This window comes from Bos javanicus, chromosome 23 (genome assembly GCF_032452875.1).
Source record: "Bos javanicus breed banteng chromosome 23, ARS-OSU_banteng_1.0, whole genome shotgun sequence".
NCBI lineage: Eukaryota > Metazoa > Chordata > Mammalia > Artiodactyla > Bovidae > Bos > Bos javanicus.
The window spans coordinates 45,725,025-45,742,453 of NC_083890.1; the positions used below are offsets into that span (position 1 = coordinate 45,725,025).

The window sequence follows — 17,429 nt, forward strand, 5'->3', positions numbered from 1 at the left end:
ACTTTATAGAACGAGTGGGAACAAACAAAGGGCAAACAACCCAACTTCTTATAAATAAATGCAAAAGTAATCAGGACTGCCCCAAGCTCCAAATGAAATAGCAGAAGAGCAGAACTCCAGCAGCTTCCAGGCGTTCCTGGAGGCCCCGCCCCTCGGAGGCGGGCTGAGCGCCCATGGGCGGGGCCTTCCCGCTCAGCCCCGCCCCATGGGCGGGGTGTAAGCGGGCGGGCGGCGCGGGGGCAGACGCACGCCCGCCGTTTCCTAGGAGATGGAACACACAGGACGCCTGAGCTTCACAAGGGAGCGAACGAGGTAAGCGGCCGGCGCAGGCAGGTAATCCCGAGCGGGCAGAGAGGCGGCCACCGTCCGTCCGACCTGAGCCTGTCCTGCGAGGCGGCCCGGCATGTCCCCTGGGCGCCCTGTCCTACCGGGGCGGACCTCTGCTGAGAGAAGGGGCCTGGACACCGGTAGGGGTGGGTGACTGGAGGGAGGAGGACTCGGAGAGGGGCGGGGCTGGCCGGCGGGGACGATCTACCTGCTCCCAGCGCGGTGGGTTTGCTCCGAAGCGCTCCTGGCCACTTTCCTGCGCCCCTAGACGGCGGGGTTCAGTCCTGGGTTGGAGGATGACAGTGGGCATCCTTCAGCCTCGGAGACCCTCACCCCCGAACCTCGGATCTAGAGTCTCCCATCGTACCCCCTCACCCCGGACCTCCGCTTCTCCCTTTAGTGCCTGGGCTGGAGGGGACACTACTTTGAGGAGTGAGGGGGCGGGACCGGGTCTCGAGAAGGCAGCGGAATTGAGTTCAGAACTGTTACAAAAATGGAAAAGGAGGAAAGAGAAACTGGGTCCAAATTCAGTGCATCCCAAACCGCTCGCGGGTAAAAGCGGAATCCCGGCGCAGGGTGGACCAGCGGGCCCCCGGGGCCCCCCACGCCGAGTCCGCAGCTGCGGTCGGCGGGACACACGGGCCCCCCGGGACCACCCGTTCCCGCAGGCCGGCGGGACTGTGCACCCTGAGTCTTACGGGCTCTGGTTTGCTGGGGGCGGGGGGCGGGGCGGGCTGGAATATCAGAAATCAGAGCGTCAGGGAACGAAAACTGCTTCCTGACTTGCAATAAGACGGGCACTTAGTTTAAGGACAGAGTTGGAGTCGGGGGAGGGGAGGCAATGAAACTGGCTTTTTATAAGGTGTTTGTAATCTCAACTCTAAACGGAAAGAAATGTATGTAATTGTGTTTAATTTTTAAATGATCAGGCAATTGTTCTAATTGTAACGGAATTCTCATAGAGTCAAAGGTATCGGAGTTATTTTAATCAGAAAAACAATCCCTAGAGTCGAAATAGTAATGGAGGCAAAAGTTACTATCCAGCCTTTTGGCCTGTCTTTACCATCCCGATCCTCCCAACCTCCATCTCTGCCGAGTGACCGAGTGACCTGAAAAGGAGAGACCCTTCTCTCCGCCCAAGGAGGCTACCTTCTGCCTGGGCAAGGCAGAAGCTGGCTTTGGGCAAAGGTGTTTGATCCATCTGTTGGGGAAGGGTTTTATTTATTTATTTGGGGGGGGGGGGTTGGTTTTGCTTCGTTTTAAAAACAGTTTGTGAATATTAGCACAGAGCACCATGCTTTTATTTTTAAAACACAAAATCTTTGTTTTCCCATTGCAAAAGCTCCCCTTTTAATTTCTGTAAACGTATGACTTGGTTGGCTTGAAAACTTTTTCTGTTTTGCTTTTTAAACAACGTAATGATTTTTATGGCATTACTTTAAAAACAAACAAACGTTAATTCCAGCCTTAGACTAATAACATTACGGCAGATTGTACCACAACAAGTTGAAGAGGAGCAGAGGTTATCTGCTCAGTGATTGGGCAGACACAGATTTTACCCTCCATTTGCCCTCTCTCTTAATCGTCTTTAATCCTTTCTAAATCCCTTATTAGCTGGTAGAAGCTGTTGAGAATAAAGCTCCAGTTTACAGGAGTTGTGCACTTAGCTAAAAATAAGACAACTAGAATGGGAGAGAAATGGTAAGAGTATTTATATAATGTAAGCCTGTGATTGAGCCTCTCAATAAATGTTTTTTTTCCTTAAACCAGAATATAAGGTGTGTATAACTCATAAGAAAGTACTGTAGCTTGACTGTAGAAAATTCCAAGTTCCTAACAATTCTGTTAAATTAATTGAGGATCATAGTTAAATTACATTTACTTGTGTTATGCCTTGTTGCATCCATGTTGAAATATATACATGGAAATATTCATGTGCAAAAGAAATCATATTAATACACCCCTATTTTGCAGAATTAGCTTCCAGGGGTCCACAGAGAAGACCTGTTGTTGGGAAAGGTTGAGGGCAGGAGCAGAAGCGGGCAACAGAGGATGAGATGGTTGGATAGCATCACCACCTCAAAGGACATGAATTTGAGCAAACTCCGGGAGATAGTGAAGGCAGGGAAGCCTGGTGTGCTCCATGGGGTTGCGAAGAGTTGGACACGACTTAGCGACTGAACAACACAAAAACAAAGAAGAATATACGTAGTTTGCAGAGAAATATCATTGAATGTGAACTGGGGGCCTATAGGCAATCTGTCTTTTAAATAACATATACTGCTTTTTGACTAGTAAATCAGTTTAGGATCTTCCTATGCTACACTGATAAGAACACTAATAAACAGTTGTTTATGTGCTATCAATGAGTAGGTGCTGTGCTGTGCTACGCTAAGTCGCTTCAGTCATGTCTGACTCTGCGACCCTATGGACTGTAGCCCGCCAGGCTCTCTGGCCATGGGATTCTCCAGGCAAGAATACTGGAGTGGGTTGCTGTGCCCTTCTCCAGGGGATCTTCCCGACCCAGGGATCGAACCTGCATTTCTTGAGTCTCCTACATTGGCAGTTCTCTACCACTAGCGCCACCTGGAAAGCCCCTCAGTGAGTAGGTACATGGGAATAATTTTAAAAACCCTTTATACATCTATGCCTGTCTACATTGGGCCATTATCCTTGTTTTCAGGGGGATAAGGAGATAGCTGGAATGGTCAGCTTCTCACCCTGGACAACTGCTTACTTTGTAATTAAAATGACTCAAAAGAGACCTTTCTGATGCTTTGTTTGGGAGCATAGTATGTAAACTTGTGTAAACTCCAATTGTCTTGGAACCACACATCAGACTTTTTAAAATCCACATGATTCCCATAATCTTCACCCCCTCAAACAAAAGAAGCCGAGAAACGGCCGTGTACCTCTTTTAGTTTTCCCTGAGTATGAGTATCCTATGCTATAGCACTTGAAGCAAACTGTGTTTCCAGTGTTTTTTCTTTTGGAAGACTTGGAGTGAGGTTTCTATTACAGCCACTCCAAAACAAAAACAAGAACAAACAGCTGGGCTTCCAAGCTGGAGCAGGAAGGCATCAGTGGTCTGTTGTGCTGTAATAGTATTGGTGGTGTTATGGTTGATGCTCTTTACAATGTAAGAGAAAGAGGCAGTTTATTCCACTTTTGCAGGTGGTTGAGCCATTGCAAGGTGAAATTTCCACGTTTCTGGCAGCCCTTACCTCTGAAATTCTCTCCCAACCTGGGCAGCTCCCTCTTCACTCCTTTATCTTTTGTCCCTTTCTAGAGGTGCCTATCGGAGAAGGCGATGGCACCCCACTCCAGTACTCTTGCCTGGAAAATTCCATGGACGGAGGAGCCTGGTAGGCTGCAGTCCTGATGCAGGACTGCATCAGGTCCTGCATCTCTAAGAGTCTCTAAGGTCTCTAAGAGTCGGACTCGACTGAGTGACTTCACTTTCACTTTTCAGTTTCATGCATTGGAGAAGGAAATGGCAACCCACTCCAGTGTTCTTCCCTGGAGAATCCCAGGGACGGGGGAGCCTGGTGGGAGGCTATCTATGGGGTCGTGCAGAGTCGGACACAACTGAAGCGACTTAGCAGCAGCAGCAGGAGTGCCTATAATCACCACCTACCTCTTAGACCCTCAATGTTTGTCCTCGCTTAGGTGTTACCATGAAAATAATCTGTTGCATATACAGCAGATTTGCAAAGAAAAGATGCTGCTATTTATCCCATTAAAATTTAATTCAGTAACTTGGGGATGGGGTAAAAATAATAACTTTCTTAACAAACTCCAAGTAGACTCCCTTCTCCCCCACTCACTCACTCCGCCTTCACTGTTTCTGGCCTAATTTTTCAGTGTCCTTCCAGGAGATCGGCATAAGCCAGATCTAGCCCCACGGCGTAGTCGGGGTGGGGAGACCTCTGTGTACTTTTCAGGTTGTTTATAGCATCTTGCCGTGTTGGGGTGAGGAGTTAGGCATCTTTAGTGGGTGGTGGGGGTGGGCAGCCTTCATCGTGGGTTAGATTCTACATGGTTTGGGAGTGAAGAGCAGTGGTTCTTTTACTGCATCAGTGATTGTAGTAGCTAGCAAGGATGGGTTGTTTAGAAGGTGGGGACCGCACTGAAAAACCAAACAGCTTCAAGCTAATGCAACTATTAGACTAACTCCATCACTGATTCTCTTGATCGATCCTAGGTCATTTAATCCCTCTGCCTTTTTATTGTACATTGTTACTGTTATGATGAACACTGTGGCCTTTTGGACAAATTTATTCTCTGTATTGTTAATTAACCAGAAAGAATTGGTAAACCTCTGAAGAGCACATTTCCTTAAAAGACCTTAAATAGTGAAGCTAGAAAAGAATGTCAAGCAAACAGTAGGTGAACTCCCTGGTGGTTCAGTGGTTAGGACTTGGCACTTCCGCTGCCAAGGCCCTGGGTTCCATCCCTGGTCAGGGAACTAAGATCCTGCAAGCCATGTGGTGCAGCCAAAAAAAAAAGAGTGTCAAGCAGTTTAACATCTGACAATAAACTGAAAAATGCTGATTTAATAAAATTCTAAATGATCAGAAGGAATACATTTTATAGCCTATGTTTTGTTTAATCATAGCACCAAACAAACCCCTTCTGCATCTAAGAATACAGCCTTGTAGCAGGATGATAAATTTTTTAAAGCAACATAAGAATGATAAACAGGTATTACCAAACAAACCCCCAAAGAGCTTTCAAAATTATCTTTCCTTACCTAGATAATGGAAAAATTAAGGAAACCAAATACACAGTCAGGAACTGTGCAGGGGGATGTTGCCTTTCTCTATATTAATGCCCTCGTGTTTAGAACCTGTGTCTATGTATAATGTAAAGACCACTTGCAAAAGAACTTCATTTTCAGGCAAATGGGGAAGCATTTGCTGGCATTTGTTGAAACCATTTGCTAAGACATAACTGAGCCAGATGATCAGATCAGATCAGATCAGTCGCTCAGTCGTGTCCAACTCTTTGTGACCCCATGAATTGCAGCACGCCAGGCTTCCCTGTCCATCACCAACTCCTGGAGTTCACTGAGACTCACGTCCATCGAGTCAGTGATGCCATCCAGCCATCTCATCCTCTGTCGTCCCTTTCTCCTCCTGCCCCCAATCCCTCCCAGCATCAGAGTCTTTTCCAGTGAGTCAACACTTCTCATGAGGTGGCCAAAGTACTGGAGTTTCAGCTTTAGCATCAATCCCTCCAAAGAAATCCCAGGGTTGATCTCCTTCAGACTGGACTGGTTGGATCTCCTTGCAGTCCAAGGGACTCTCAAGAGTCTTCTCCAACACCACAGTTCAAAGGCATCAATTCTTCCAGATGAAGGAACCACTAAATAGAAATGGAATTTACTATCGAGATCTCTTTGTCAAGATCCTGGCCACAGAGTCAGTGTGGCCTAAACTACTCATGCGCCTTTGAAGGGGTTGCTATCTGTCATGAAGTAAAATAAATGACAAATGAAAGCACACTCCTGTTATTTACAAGCCCCACAGGTCCTTCCAGAGCTTCCTGTGGACAAATGTGTCCCGTATAAAGGGAACCGCGTCGTTCAGTGCACTTCTCTGCTGTGCTTCCGCAGAAAAGCCTATTTTTGGAAGCCTTGGGTACTTTGACAATTACAATATATTCTTGTTGCTCCTACAGTTCTGCGTCTAATAGAGAAGGAATTTCTGTCATTTTATTTTGTGGAAGTAGTGCTACAGTGAAAGAAAAATAATCATTGATTGAAGCATCAGATTATAAAAGGCATTTTAATTTTATTTTTTTGGCTGAACCACACCACTTTTTGGATCTTAGTTCCCCAACCATGGATGGAACTCAGACTCTTGACAGCAAAATCACAGTGTCTAACCACTGGACCTCCAGGGAATTCCCTATAAAAGGCATTTTAAAACAAACTATGTCCTTCCATAGTGCCAAACATTGTTACCTTCTGCAGCTAAGAATACAGCCTTGTAGCAGGAGGATAGATTTTTGAAAGCAACATAAGTATGATAAACAGGTATGAAATGAGAAATTGTTCCTTGAAAGCTGAACTGAGACAGAAGAGTGGGAGGAGATTATTGAACACAGTTATAATGAAGGAGGTACTATGGCTTTATGTGCTTCGGTTTTGTTTTGTTTTGTTTTTAATTGATAATAAAATCAGAACCTATCGAAACCTGTACCCTTCTAATATATACACATCCACAACCCCTTTTCTGTAGTTTTGAAATCCACAAAGCTCTGAAAGATGAATTTTCAGAAATTAATTTGTGGAAATTCATTTGCAATAAAATACGACCCGAATGATGTGAGGCCACTTATGGTCTTCATTCCTTTGCTTAGTGTTCTTCTCGTACATTTTTGCGCAGGCACATTAAGCTGCTCTTTGGGAGATGTTATGTACCCTCCTGCTTTTCTGTGGTTGGTGGTTTAGTCGCTAAGCCAAGTCTGACTCTTTTGACACCATGGACTGTAGCCTACCAGACTCCTCTGTCCATGGAATTTTCCAAGCAAGAATACTGGAGTGGGTTGCCATTTCCGTCTCCAGGGGATCTTCCTGACCCAGGGATCGAACCTGTGTCTCGTGTTTCAGGTGGATTCTCTACCCCTGAGCCAGCAGGGACACCCTCTATATCTTTTCTAAAATATGCAAGTACCTGGATCCCAAACACATCTGGCCCAGGAATTTCACATAAGGGATTGTGGTCCAAATTAAACATGATGCAAAAATTGATTCTAAGAATGGATAGAGTGGAGAATCTGATTTTCCACAGTCTGATGTGGACTCATATAGATTCTGTTGCTGCTGTGTCGTTCAGTTGTGTCCGACTCTTTGCGACCCCATGAACTGTAGCCCACCAGGCTCCTCTGTCCATGGGGATTCTCCAGGCAAGAATACTAGAGCGGGTTGCCATGCCTTCCTCCAGGGGATCTTCCCAACCCAGGGATTGAACCCAGGTCTCCCGCATTGCAGGCGGATTCTTTACCAGCTGAGCTACCCGGGAAGCCCATAGATTCTATTATAGTCAGTTAAAAAAAAAAAAAAAGGAATCACAAACATCATTAAGTCAGTGTTTATTGGGTTCAGTTTCATTACATGGTACCATGTATTAATAAATGCATTCTGCAGTGATTTTCATCAGTCTATCATATGTGAACGTCATTCCACATGGCACAAGTGATTTATTGGCACGTGCTTAACAATTAGTCTTTGTCTTACAGTTTTCCTAGGTTACCAGTACATTTTTGGAAGTGATTCTTTAATGAACACTCCTTTTATTCTTGTTGTTTTTTTCTACAGGGTGTTCATAAGAATGGAAGCACCGTTTCCTTGCCAGATTCCTTACTGCTGTATCTTATGAACCTACAGAATCTTGGGGAAGAACTTGTATTTAATGATGACAAAGCCTGTCACCAGTGTAGCAACAACGGTCTAAGGGCAGAAACGAGTAAAAATAAAAGACGCATTTATATTTATATACAACAAAGACGTTATTTCCCGTGGACAGCCTGCACTGCATCATTCTTCCAAGATGAACCGGTACACGACCATGAGACAGCTGGGGGACGGCACGTACGGGAGCGTGCTCATGGGCAAGAGCAACGAGTCCGGGGAGCTGGTGGCCATCAAAAGGTACCGCGGGCGACCCTGCCACGTTCACCCGTCTTTCTGTTCCTCTCCTTTGCTTGCTTGAGAACGTATACAAGCGCAGAGAGAAGTCTGGTCCAGACCCCACACTTGTTAGGCCATCGTGGAATGCCATTCTGGAGACAGCACTGCAAAAAAGGAGTTCTGCTGGTCCCCACGTATATGAATTTAATTTTCTGGTTTGTCCAGCAAGAAATATAAGGGCTCTGCTTTTTGAAAAAAATGTATTTATTTTTAATTGGAGGGTAATTGCTTTACAAGGTTGTGTTGGTTTCTGCCATACATCAGTATGACTCAGCCATAAGTGTGCATGTGGTCCCTCTGTCTTGCACCTCCCTCCCACTCCCGATGCCATCCCACCCTCTAGGTTGCCCCAGGGCACCAGGTTGAGCCCCCTGCATTACACAGCAGCTTCCTATTAGTACCTATTTAGGGCTCTGCTTCTTCTGCATGATAAATCTGAACTGAGACTGAAGGTAATGCTTAGAGCACTTAAAGTGGAGTATAGAGTAGAGCCTATTATTTCTTTAAAACAACAGGCCTCAAAATCAGATGGTATTCATAATATCCAACAGTTCTGAATGGCATATGGTATTTCCCCAAGCTTACCAATGAAACAGAGGACTTATTAATTATTTCTTTAATCTACTGTATTTGATATGTCATATGTAAGAAAAAACAAAAATTACCCCAAAGCTTAGTGATTTAAGACAAGAAGAAACATTTAGTAACTCATGGTTTTTGTGGGTCAGGAATTTAGGAGCAGTTCAGCTGTGGTTCCGGCTCCAGGTCTCTCTGCTGGGCTGGTAGAGGTCGGCCAAGGTCACAGTCGTCTGTCTGCAGGCTGGACCAGGGCCCGAGTACGCACTTGCATGCTGGTTCGCTGTGTCAGTTTGCTGGGGGCTGCTCTCACCAAGTACCCCAGACTGGGTGGTTTAAGCTACGTATTTATTTCCCCACAGTCTGGAGGCTGGAAGTGTGAGAGCAAGCTGTTGGCAGGCTTGGTTTCCCCTGAGACCTCTCTCCTCAGCTTGCAGACAGCTCTCTTCTCCCCTGTGTGTTCACCTGGTCTTCCGTCTGTGTATGTCTGGGTCCTAATCTCCTCCTCCTATAAGGACACCAGTAATATCGGATTAGGACCCACCCCAAAGGCCTCAGTTAACCTTAATTACCTCTGTAAGGTCTATCTCCAAATGCAGTCATTCTCCGAGGTACCAGGAGGTTAGGATTTCAAGATACGGATTTAGGGGGACACAGTGTGGCTCAGACTGGACTTCTGTATGTGCCAGTGTAAGCACAGGCTGGTTGGCTTAAACGGTAAGGATTTATTGAGACAGTTGGGAGGTTACAAGTCTAAAGTCAAGGTGTCAGCAGGGTTGGTTCCTGCTGAGGGCTGGGAGGAAGGGATCTCTCCTAGGCCTTTTTCCTTGGCTTATCGATGGCATTTTCTCTCCATGTGCCTCCCACATCAGCTTCCCTTGATGCATATTTCTTTGTCCAAATTTCTTTTTATATAAAGACAAATTTATATAAAGATAATTTCTCTCTATATGGGGTTCTACAGATCATCACTCGAGTGTTCTCATGACACGGTAGCTGGCTTCCACTGCAACAAGTCTTGGAAACTGATTACCACTTCAACCAAAGGATGATCATCCAAAATTTAAATGCTTTAACAAATGTTTATCAAATGTTAAAAACTTTACAATATCATGATCTAAAATATTACATACATAAGGAAACCCTTTTATAAAGTATTGTCAAATAGCCATTAGTATCAAGTAAGTAAATGTATAATGGATTGGCTTCCCGGGCGGCACTAGTGGTAAAGAAACCTCCTGCCAGTGCAGGAGACTTAAGAGACGTGGCTTTGATCCTGGGTTGAGAAGATTCCCCTAGATGAGGGCACTGCAACCCACTCCAGTATTCTTGCCTGGAGAACCCCATGGACAGAGGAGCCTCATGGGCAAAGGGTTGGATACGACTTAAGTGACTTAGCATGCTTACATAACTGAAATGAAAAACGGGAATAAAAAGAAATTTCCCTGACCTGAAAGGTGAAATATTACAGGTACTTCCCGTAAAGTTAGTTTTAAGACCAGTATACCTGTTGTATCCACTACTGATCAAGATTGTACTGGAGACCCTAACTGGTGCAATAAGAGAAAAAAGTAATAAACGGGGTGTAACTATCAGGCAAAATGAGATGAAATCATTCTTAGTTATAGGTTAAGTGATTATGTAAATTCACAAAAATACTTCATTACATACAAATAAATTTATGTGCAAAAATATCTTTAAAAGGACTGGAAAGATTTACAATAAAATCCATGAATGCTTCTAGGGAGAGAGGGATAAGAAAATGAGAATGAGGGTTGGGTCTCATGGTATGATCTTGGAAGACTTCCCACAGAAAATGAGATCTTGAGAATGAGAAAAAGCTATCAAGAGGAGAGGGAAGCATAGCCAGGCTTTAAGGATACGTATGAAGGATATGCATGTATGAAGGCCTAGAAGCAGGAGAAATTTTCCTTTGGGAAATTTTACTGTAGGTCACTGGTAAGAAACCTTGTAGTATCTGCTGCCATTTCAGGAAAAAAAAAAGCAAAAAAAAAAAAAAAAGCTATACCATGGTCCTTCTAGGGGCTGGTGATAAGACCCTCTCACCTCATTAAATTAACAAATATTTATTAAGTCCTGTGTCCTTTAAAGACCTGAGAGGCAGTTCCATTCCAGAGGGTCTCCTGTTTGTGGGACAGTTCCTCAGGAGCCCCACCTGTGGGTTTCAAAACCCATCAAGCCACCATTTAGTGAATATCTATTGAGACTTAAACTGTGTCTCAAAAACTGATCAGGCAGGTGGCGGTGTCCTCAGAGAGCTTGCTGCTGTGCTTGAGGAGAGGGGACAAGGTCTAAACGTAATAATTTAACTATATGGTACATAAGAAAGTGGTCAGTGCTATGGGAGAAAAAGCAGAACAGGAAAGGTGACCTCAGAGCCCTGAAAGCCAGCTTCTGGCGTTCAAGGAATAAGAATCAGCCTAAGGTGAAAGTTCTCTCCATTCTTCTAACCAGCCAAGCTCTTTCTAGCTGTCTTTCTCTGGCTGGTGCGTTCTGTCTTGCAGGCCTCATCTGAAACACTGCCTCATCACAAAGGCCTGAGGCCTGGCCAGTTTATCTCATGATCCTCAAAGCTGATCTGTATGTCTATTTTGTGTTAACTAAAGTCGATTTCCTGTGAGATGCGAAGCACCGGTAACCATCCCCAATTTCATCATCCGGGCACGTAGTAGGTGTTGGATGAATAAATAAATGGAAGAGAAGCTGGCAGGGAGTCTAAAAGGAATTCTAACAAATTGGTTTAACTTCTTACAATTAAATTAATTTCTTTAAATTGGTCTAAGAAATTGCGATAATTGTTTTGTGAAGAAACTTCTGTATTTGTTGCATATAGATACCTGTATCGCTTTAAGGTAGTATTGATAAGAAGTAGTAACTGTTGAGGAGAAAGTAGCATGTTAGTAAATGTGGATTGCAGCTAGTACAGATTTTTCAGAATAAACATTTCAGTTTGTACTAAATTTTGAAAAAGAACTTGAATATGTTAACTAGCCTCTAAAGGTTGGATTAAAAATTCTATAATTATTTTTTAAGAATCATAGAGATTATATGTACAGTTTTGGATGGATCTGACCACTTGATGAAAATACTTTTATACTATATTTGAATTGATTTGTATTTTATTTCAAATTGAGCACTGGACTTTCTTCATTTCAGCAAGACATTTATGGCTATAGTACTGAAAAGTATCTTTTGGTAAGTCAGTAAGCTCTTAATTTTTAGCACCTGAATACATATAAGTGAAATTTGGATTCACTAAGAGTATTTTAGGAATAATAGCAGTGATGCCCTTCTTTTCTCATTGTAGCCAACCACAGATACTGGTGAGGCTTCCCTGCTGGCTCAGATGGTAAAGCGTCTGCCTGCAATGTGGGAGACCCAGGTTCAATCCCTGGGTTGGGAAGATCCCCTGGAGAAGGGAATGGCAACCCACTCCAATACCCTTGCCTGGAAAACCCCATGGACAGGGGAGCCTGGTAGGCTACAGTTCATGGGGTCGCAATGAGTCGGACACGACTCAGCGGCTTCACTTTCACTTTCACAGATACTGGTAAAAATAGGAACATCTAATATTTACTAAGTCCTTACCTAAGCCTTTTACAATAAGCTTCTCTTATGCAGCGGTTTCTACACTATAGCTAAGGAATTTGCGGCACGGAGGGTTATTAGGTAATTTGTCCAAGAAGTGACATAGTCATGAGCGTGCACGAAGTGGCCTTGAGATGCACAGAATGGAGATGATCTGCTTTTAAGGAGGAGGGAAGACAGATACACAGCTTGCCTGAAGCAAACTAATAATAGAGTGGAAAGCCAGCAGTGTAATTTGTGTCTTCACACCCTCCGTTCCCAGGCACTAAACTTTTATTTTTTAATTTCAGAATGAAGAGAAAGTTCTATTCTTGGGATGAATGTATGAACTTGAGAGAAGTTAAGGTAAAACCCCAGAGATGAAAAGAACCTGAGAAGACCTCAGTTCTACCTCACACGTCTCTCATTTCCGAGGATGGTAGCTAAGGAGACTGTTTCGTTCTCTGTGGGAAGCAGACCAAAGATAATTCTATTTCTTATGTTTTTCTTTATCTTCCTAATTTCTCATCAGAATGTCAGTGGAGAGCAGAAAATAACTGTACCCTCACATTTGAAAGTACACTCACTTTTTTAATGTCAGTGATCTCCATTTATTATTTTTTCTAAACTTTTAATTTTGTATTAGGGTATAGCTGATTAACAAACAATGTTGTGATAGTTTCAGGTGGACAGCAAAGGGTCTCAGCCACATAAATACATGTATATGTATGTGTATCCTCCCCCAAACCTCCCCTCCCATCCAGGCTGCCAAATAACATTGAGCAGAGTTCCCTGTGCTCTACAGGAGGTCCTTGCTGGTTATCCATTTTAAATATAGCCGTGAAAGTACACTCTCACTTTTAAAAGAGCGTTTTAATTCATACTATCAAAGGAAAGATAATTTTTTAAATTACCACATACCATTTCTTTATATTTTATGTGTACAATGTGGATGCATTTTCGGAGACTTTTGCATGGAATTGCACACGGTTAACTCAGAAGAGAGGTTAAACCTATTTAATGACCAAGAAAAAAAAAAGTTGACAGACTGAAATGCTTGATAGCTACTGTTGACCTAGTTTATTTCTGCACTTATATTCATTCCTTAAACAATCACTGCTTACTTTAAGATTTCACTTCTTTATTTTTGGCTGTGCTGGGTCTTTGTTGCTGTTCGGGCTTGCTCTGGCTGCGGCGAGTGAGGACTCCTCACAAGTTGTGGGTGCATGGACTTCTCCTTGCGGTGGCTTCTCTCGTTGCAGAGCACAGGCTCCAGGGTGCTCGGGCTTCGGTAGTTGCAGCTCCCGGGCTCCAGAGCACCGGCTCCGTAGTCATGCTGCACAGGCTTAGCTGCTCCTTGGCACGTGGGCTCTTTCCAGACCAGGAATCGAACCTACGTCTCCTGGTTCCCAGACAGATTCTTTACCCCTGAGCCATCAGGGAAGCCCTTTCTGCTTACTCTAAATAGGTGTTCTAAGATGTTTTTAAGATGTGTAAAGTATTATAGGTATTAAAACATAATTCATTAATGAATTTAGAAGGAATGAAAAATTATGTAATTATCCTATCTAGCATTGATGAGATTTTGCTAGATTCGGTACCTTTGCCTTAAGAATTTTCCATATTTACTTGCTCTGTTGCAGTCTCTGAAGAAACTTAATCATGCCAATGTGATCAAACTGAAAGAAGTTATCAGAGAAAATGACCATCTTTATTTTATATTTGAATATATGAAAGAAAACCTCTATCAATTAATGAAAGACAGGTATGTCTTTATGAAAATTAAGTTTTGCCTTACTGTCTCCTCCCTCAGTCCCTTAGGAGCCCTTCAATATATCCCACTTTGCAATATACAGGTCCAAGGGGTAGCTCTAAATTAGCTGTTATCTTTATGAAAGGATAATGTCTAATTGGAGAAGAACCATCATTTTTCTGTTGTAATCTCTTAGAAGTCAAGATAAATATTTCATATAAACACACTATCTATAGTTTTTGAAACAAAATCTATAGTTTAATACTCAGTAATAAAGCTGGCCTTGGGCAAAACTGAGAAGAGCATCTACCTTGCTCTCCCATGCATCTTGTGAAGGTTAATTAAGGAATGGAGGAAAGAATGAAGTTGCTTTTAAGAAAGGACCTAATAAACTGGTTCATTAGAATGCTTAAGTGAATGACAACAACGTGTTACAACACCAGGAAAATTCTCCTTTTAAACATACGGACAGAATCTCTAAACAAGGGCAGTTTTCAGTCATGTGCCATGAGCATGGAAACAACTCATGGTAGCTACTGATCACATCTGGAGTTTAATGTCCATTTTGCCTGTCTTTAAAGCCAGAGGCGTTCAGCAAAAGATCCTAAAATATGAGATGAATTTCCCAGTGGATTGATGCTGATTTCTCTCTCTGTGTTTCTTCCACCCACACACACACACATACACACTTTCTCAAGTTCTAAGGATGAACTTGAGAAATCCTATTTAATCCTATTTTTCCTTCTTTCAAAAATACTGAATATATGTTATCTTCCAGGCTGATAGCATTATGACATTAATAGCAGTTAAAAGTAAAGAAAACCTCTACCTCTCAAATCAGTGTTTATTTTTCTCAAGTTCTTCCTCGCTCCTGTATGCAGGCACGCGTGCTTTATATGTAGTTGTACTTTTAGTGGTGATACATTTCTTATTTGATTTATCCACTTACAGGTTTTCTTTTTAATGCTGGTACATAATACCCATAGTGACCACAGTTAGAATATTCTGTTAAACGACTATACAAAGCTTCACCTATCTCTGAACTATTTAAAACAAGTAACTATCAATGGGAGAAAAGGTTGGTAATTATAATGGATAATACTGATGTAGTTATTTTGTAGCCATTAGAAGTGATAACTATGAAGATTATGAAAGTGCTTGCTGCTGCTAAGTCTCGTCAGTCATGTCTGACTCTGTGCGACCCCATAGACGGCAGCCCATCAGGTTCCCCCGTCCCTGGGGTTCTCCAGGCAAGAACACTGGAGCGGGTTGCCATTTCCTTCTCCAATGCATAAAAGTGAAAAGTGAAAGTGAAGTCGCTCAGTCGTGTCTGACCCTCAGCGACCCCATAAAAACAGAAACCAAAGTTATATTTATGTAACACTGACATCTTATATAAGAATTATACATGTGAATTATGACTGGATTAGAATACTGAAAAATCAATATAGTTTCTTCATCAGGTGGTATGATTATGGGTAATCTTGGCTTTGAATAATAATTTATGCTCTTTTAAATATATAAGATGATAAACAAGATACGTTGAGATATAATTTTGAAGAAAAAATTAAGTACATATAAATATAACAAATATATTCATCTGATTTTTAAAAAATATATAAACCTTTTGGTGGAAGTAATTAATACAATTGCAAATGAGCACTGAAAAAGAGTCAGCTTTGGAATTTCATGATTCTATTCTGGATTTCTAAATTAAATGGAAATAAAAGTGATATTGTTTAGAATATTATTTCCAAGTATAAAAGTACAACTTATTTCCAAGTCTCCTATAAATGTGTTATCATACTTTCATAATTTAAAAAAAAAGAAAGAAAAAAGTATAAACGAAAGTACTAATGACTGTACATGGTAAAAGGGCTATTTGAGGGTAAGTGCCATTTTGACACTGTTTTTGGTAGCTTAACTTCCTGAAATATTGTTTATGAGGATTAATTTACAAGCCTTTCCTATTCAAGTAACCTTTTCCATTTCAGCTGAAGACCCGTGTACAAAACACTGTGTCTGATTCTATGACTGTACCTTCAGTATATACCATTCTTTTTACAAACTGAATTACATTACTGTTTATTTGTTCATTTCTTCACAGAAACAAGTTGTTCCCTGAGTCTGTCATCAGAAATATTATGTATCAGATATTGCAGGGGCTGGCATTTATCCATAAACATGGTAGGTTTCATATCCCTACATCTTTAGATTATCATCAGTTATGGATAGGAATTATATGGAAGCTATTATTAAATAAATAATATTATGTTAGATAACTACAACTTTGGAGTATGTGCCTACTAAATGACATATTTAAAAACTTCAGAATTTCTACAATTCTAAATAAAATAGAATTTCTATAATCTATAATTATCTTCCTCTATCGAAGAAGGCAAGGGCAACCCACTCCAGTACTCTTACCTGGAAAATCCCACGGAGGGAGGAGCCTGGTGGGCTGCAGTCCACCGGGTCACTAAGAGTCCGACACGACTGAGCGACTTCACTTTAACTTTTCACTTCATGCATTGGGGAAGGAATTGGCGACCCACTCCTGTGTTCTTGCCTGGAGAATCTCAGGGACGGGGGAGCCTGGTGGGCTTCGGTCTATGGGGTCGCACAGAGTCGGACATGACTGAAGCAACTTAGCAGCAGCAGCAGCATCGTCCTCTATATATCAGAATTTTTTAGCAGTTTGATCGCCAGCATTTAGTCTCAGTCATCATAAACCCACCCTGCTACCTTATTCCACCTAATTTTACCATGGAAATAAAAAAATTATAAGGTTCCTCTTTTGGAAAAGGTTGAAATGCTTTGATCTATCATGACCAATTACTAACATTTAACTAGGTTAAAGCCACCCAAGCTATAGTATTTTCTAGTTTTTCTTAGTACTCATAAATAGTTATTTCTGTTCTTGAAGAAATTAAATCAAGTGCTTGTTCTTATTTTTATGAATTTCTTATTTATGTTAATCTTAACTGATATTGTTTTTTGCATCTCTATCAAACCAAAATAATTTCACCTGAAAAGTTAATATGATTATTATGAAAAATTTTAATGAATGTTTAGAATCACTAGCTGTTTCGATATTAAATTAGAAAAGTTTATGCTACCATTGCTGCATTTTGAGCACAAGCATTCAAAACTCACCATCATTAGTCTCCTTTCATGTTTCATCTGATATTTTCTTTACTCTTTTAACTGCTACAGGAAATAAATAGAATTTTCTAAAAATGCCATGCAGAATTCCATATAAACCTTGTAAGAACATTCTTGAATTCCCAGTTTTATATAAGCTATTAAGGTCTTTCAAAATCTAAAACCCATGATAATTTACTACAATTGATTGGTAAAAGGCAGTCATTTGTTAATTAAAATTAAGGATATATACTATTTTAATTGTTTGTAATGGATTCCTTATCTTCAATCCATTTTAAAACTCTGGTCAGCATGATAACTCTTGATTTTTGCATGCGTTAATTT

The 17,429-nt window shown here is 41.8% G+C and overlaps 1 protein-coding gene and 1 non-coding gene across 6 annotated transcripts in view; both read left to right on the plus strand.

Annotated features, from left to right (window-relative positions):
* The first annotated feature begins 258 nt into the window (after positions 1-258).
* The window catches only part of MAK (male germ cell associated kinase), a 49,806-nt gene continuing 32,635 nt past the window's right edge, over positions 259-17,429 (plus strand). For 4 of the 5 annotated variants that reach the window (XR_009732993.1, XM_061398879.1, XM_061398876.1 and 1 more), the window contains exons 1-5: positions 303-467; positions 7,652-7,984; positions 12,499-12,553; positions 13,831-13,952; positions 16,048-16,127. Coding sequence is in view for 4 of the 5 variants with exons in the window: in XM_061398879.1 (XP_061254863.1) it covers positions 7,884-7,984; positions 12,499-12,553; positions 13,831-13,952; positions 16,048-16,127 (358 nt within the window). In the remaining variant the exon portion in view is untranslated. Of the gene's footprint in view, positions 468-7,651; positions 7,985-12,498; positions 12,554-13,830; positions 13,953-16,047; positions 16,128-17,429 lie in introns of all 5 variants that reach the window. The other variant, XM_061398877.1, reaches the window with a different exon arrangement.
* Positions 4,723-4,795, plus strand: TRNAG-UCC (transfer RNA glycine (anticodon UCC)). Its single transcript has one exon. It is a non-coding gene; the product is annotated as a tRNA-Gly (tRNA).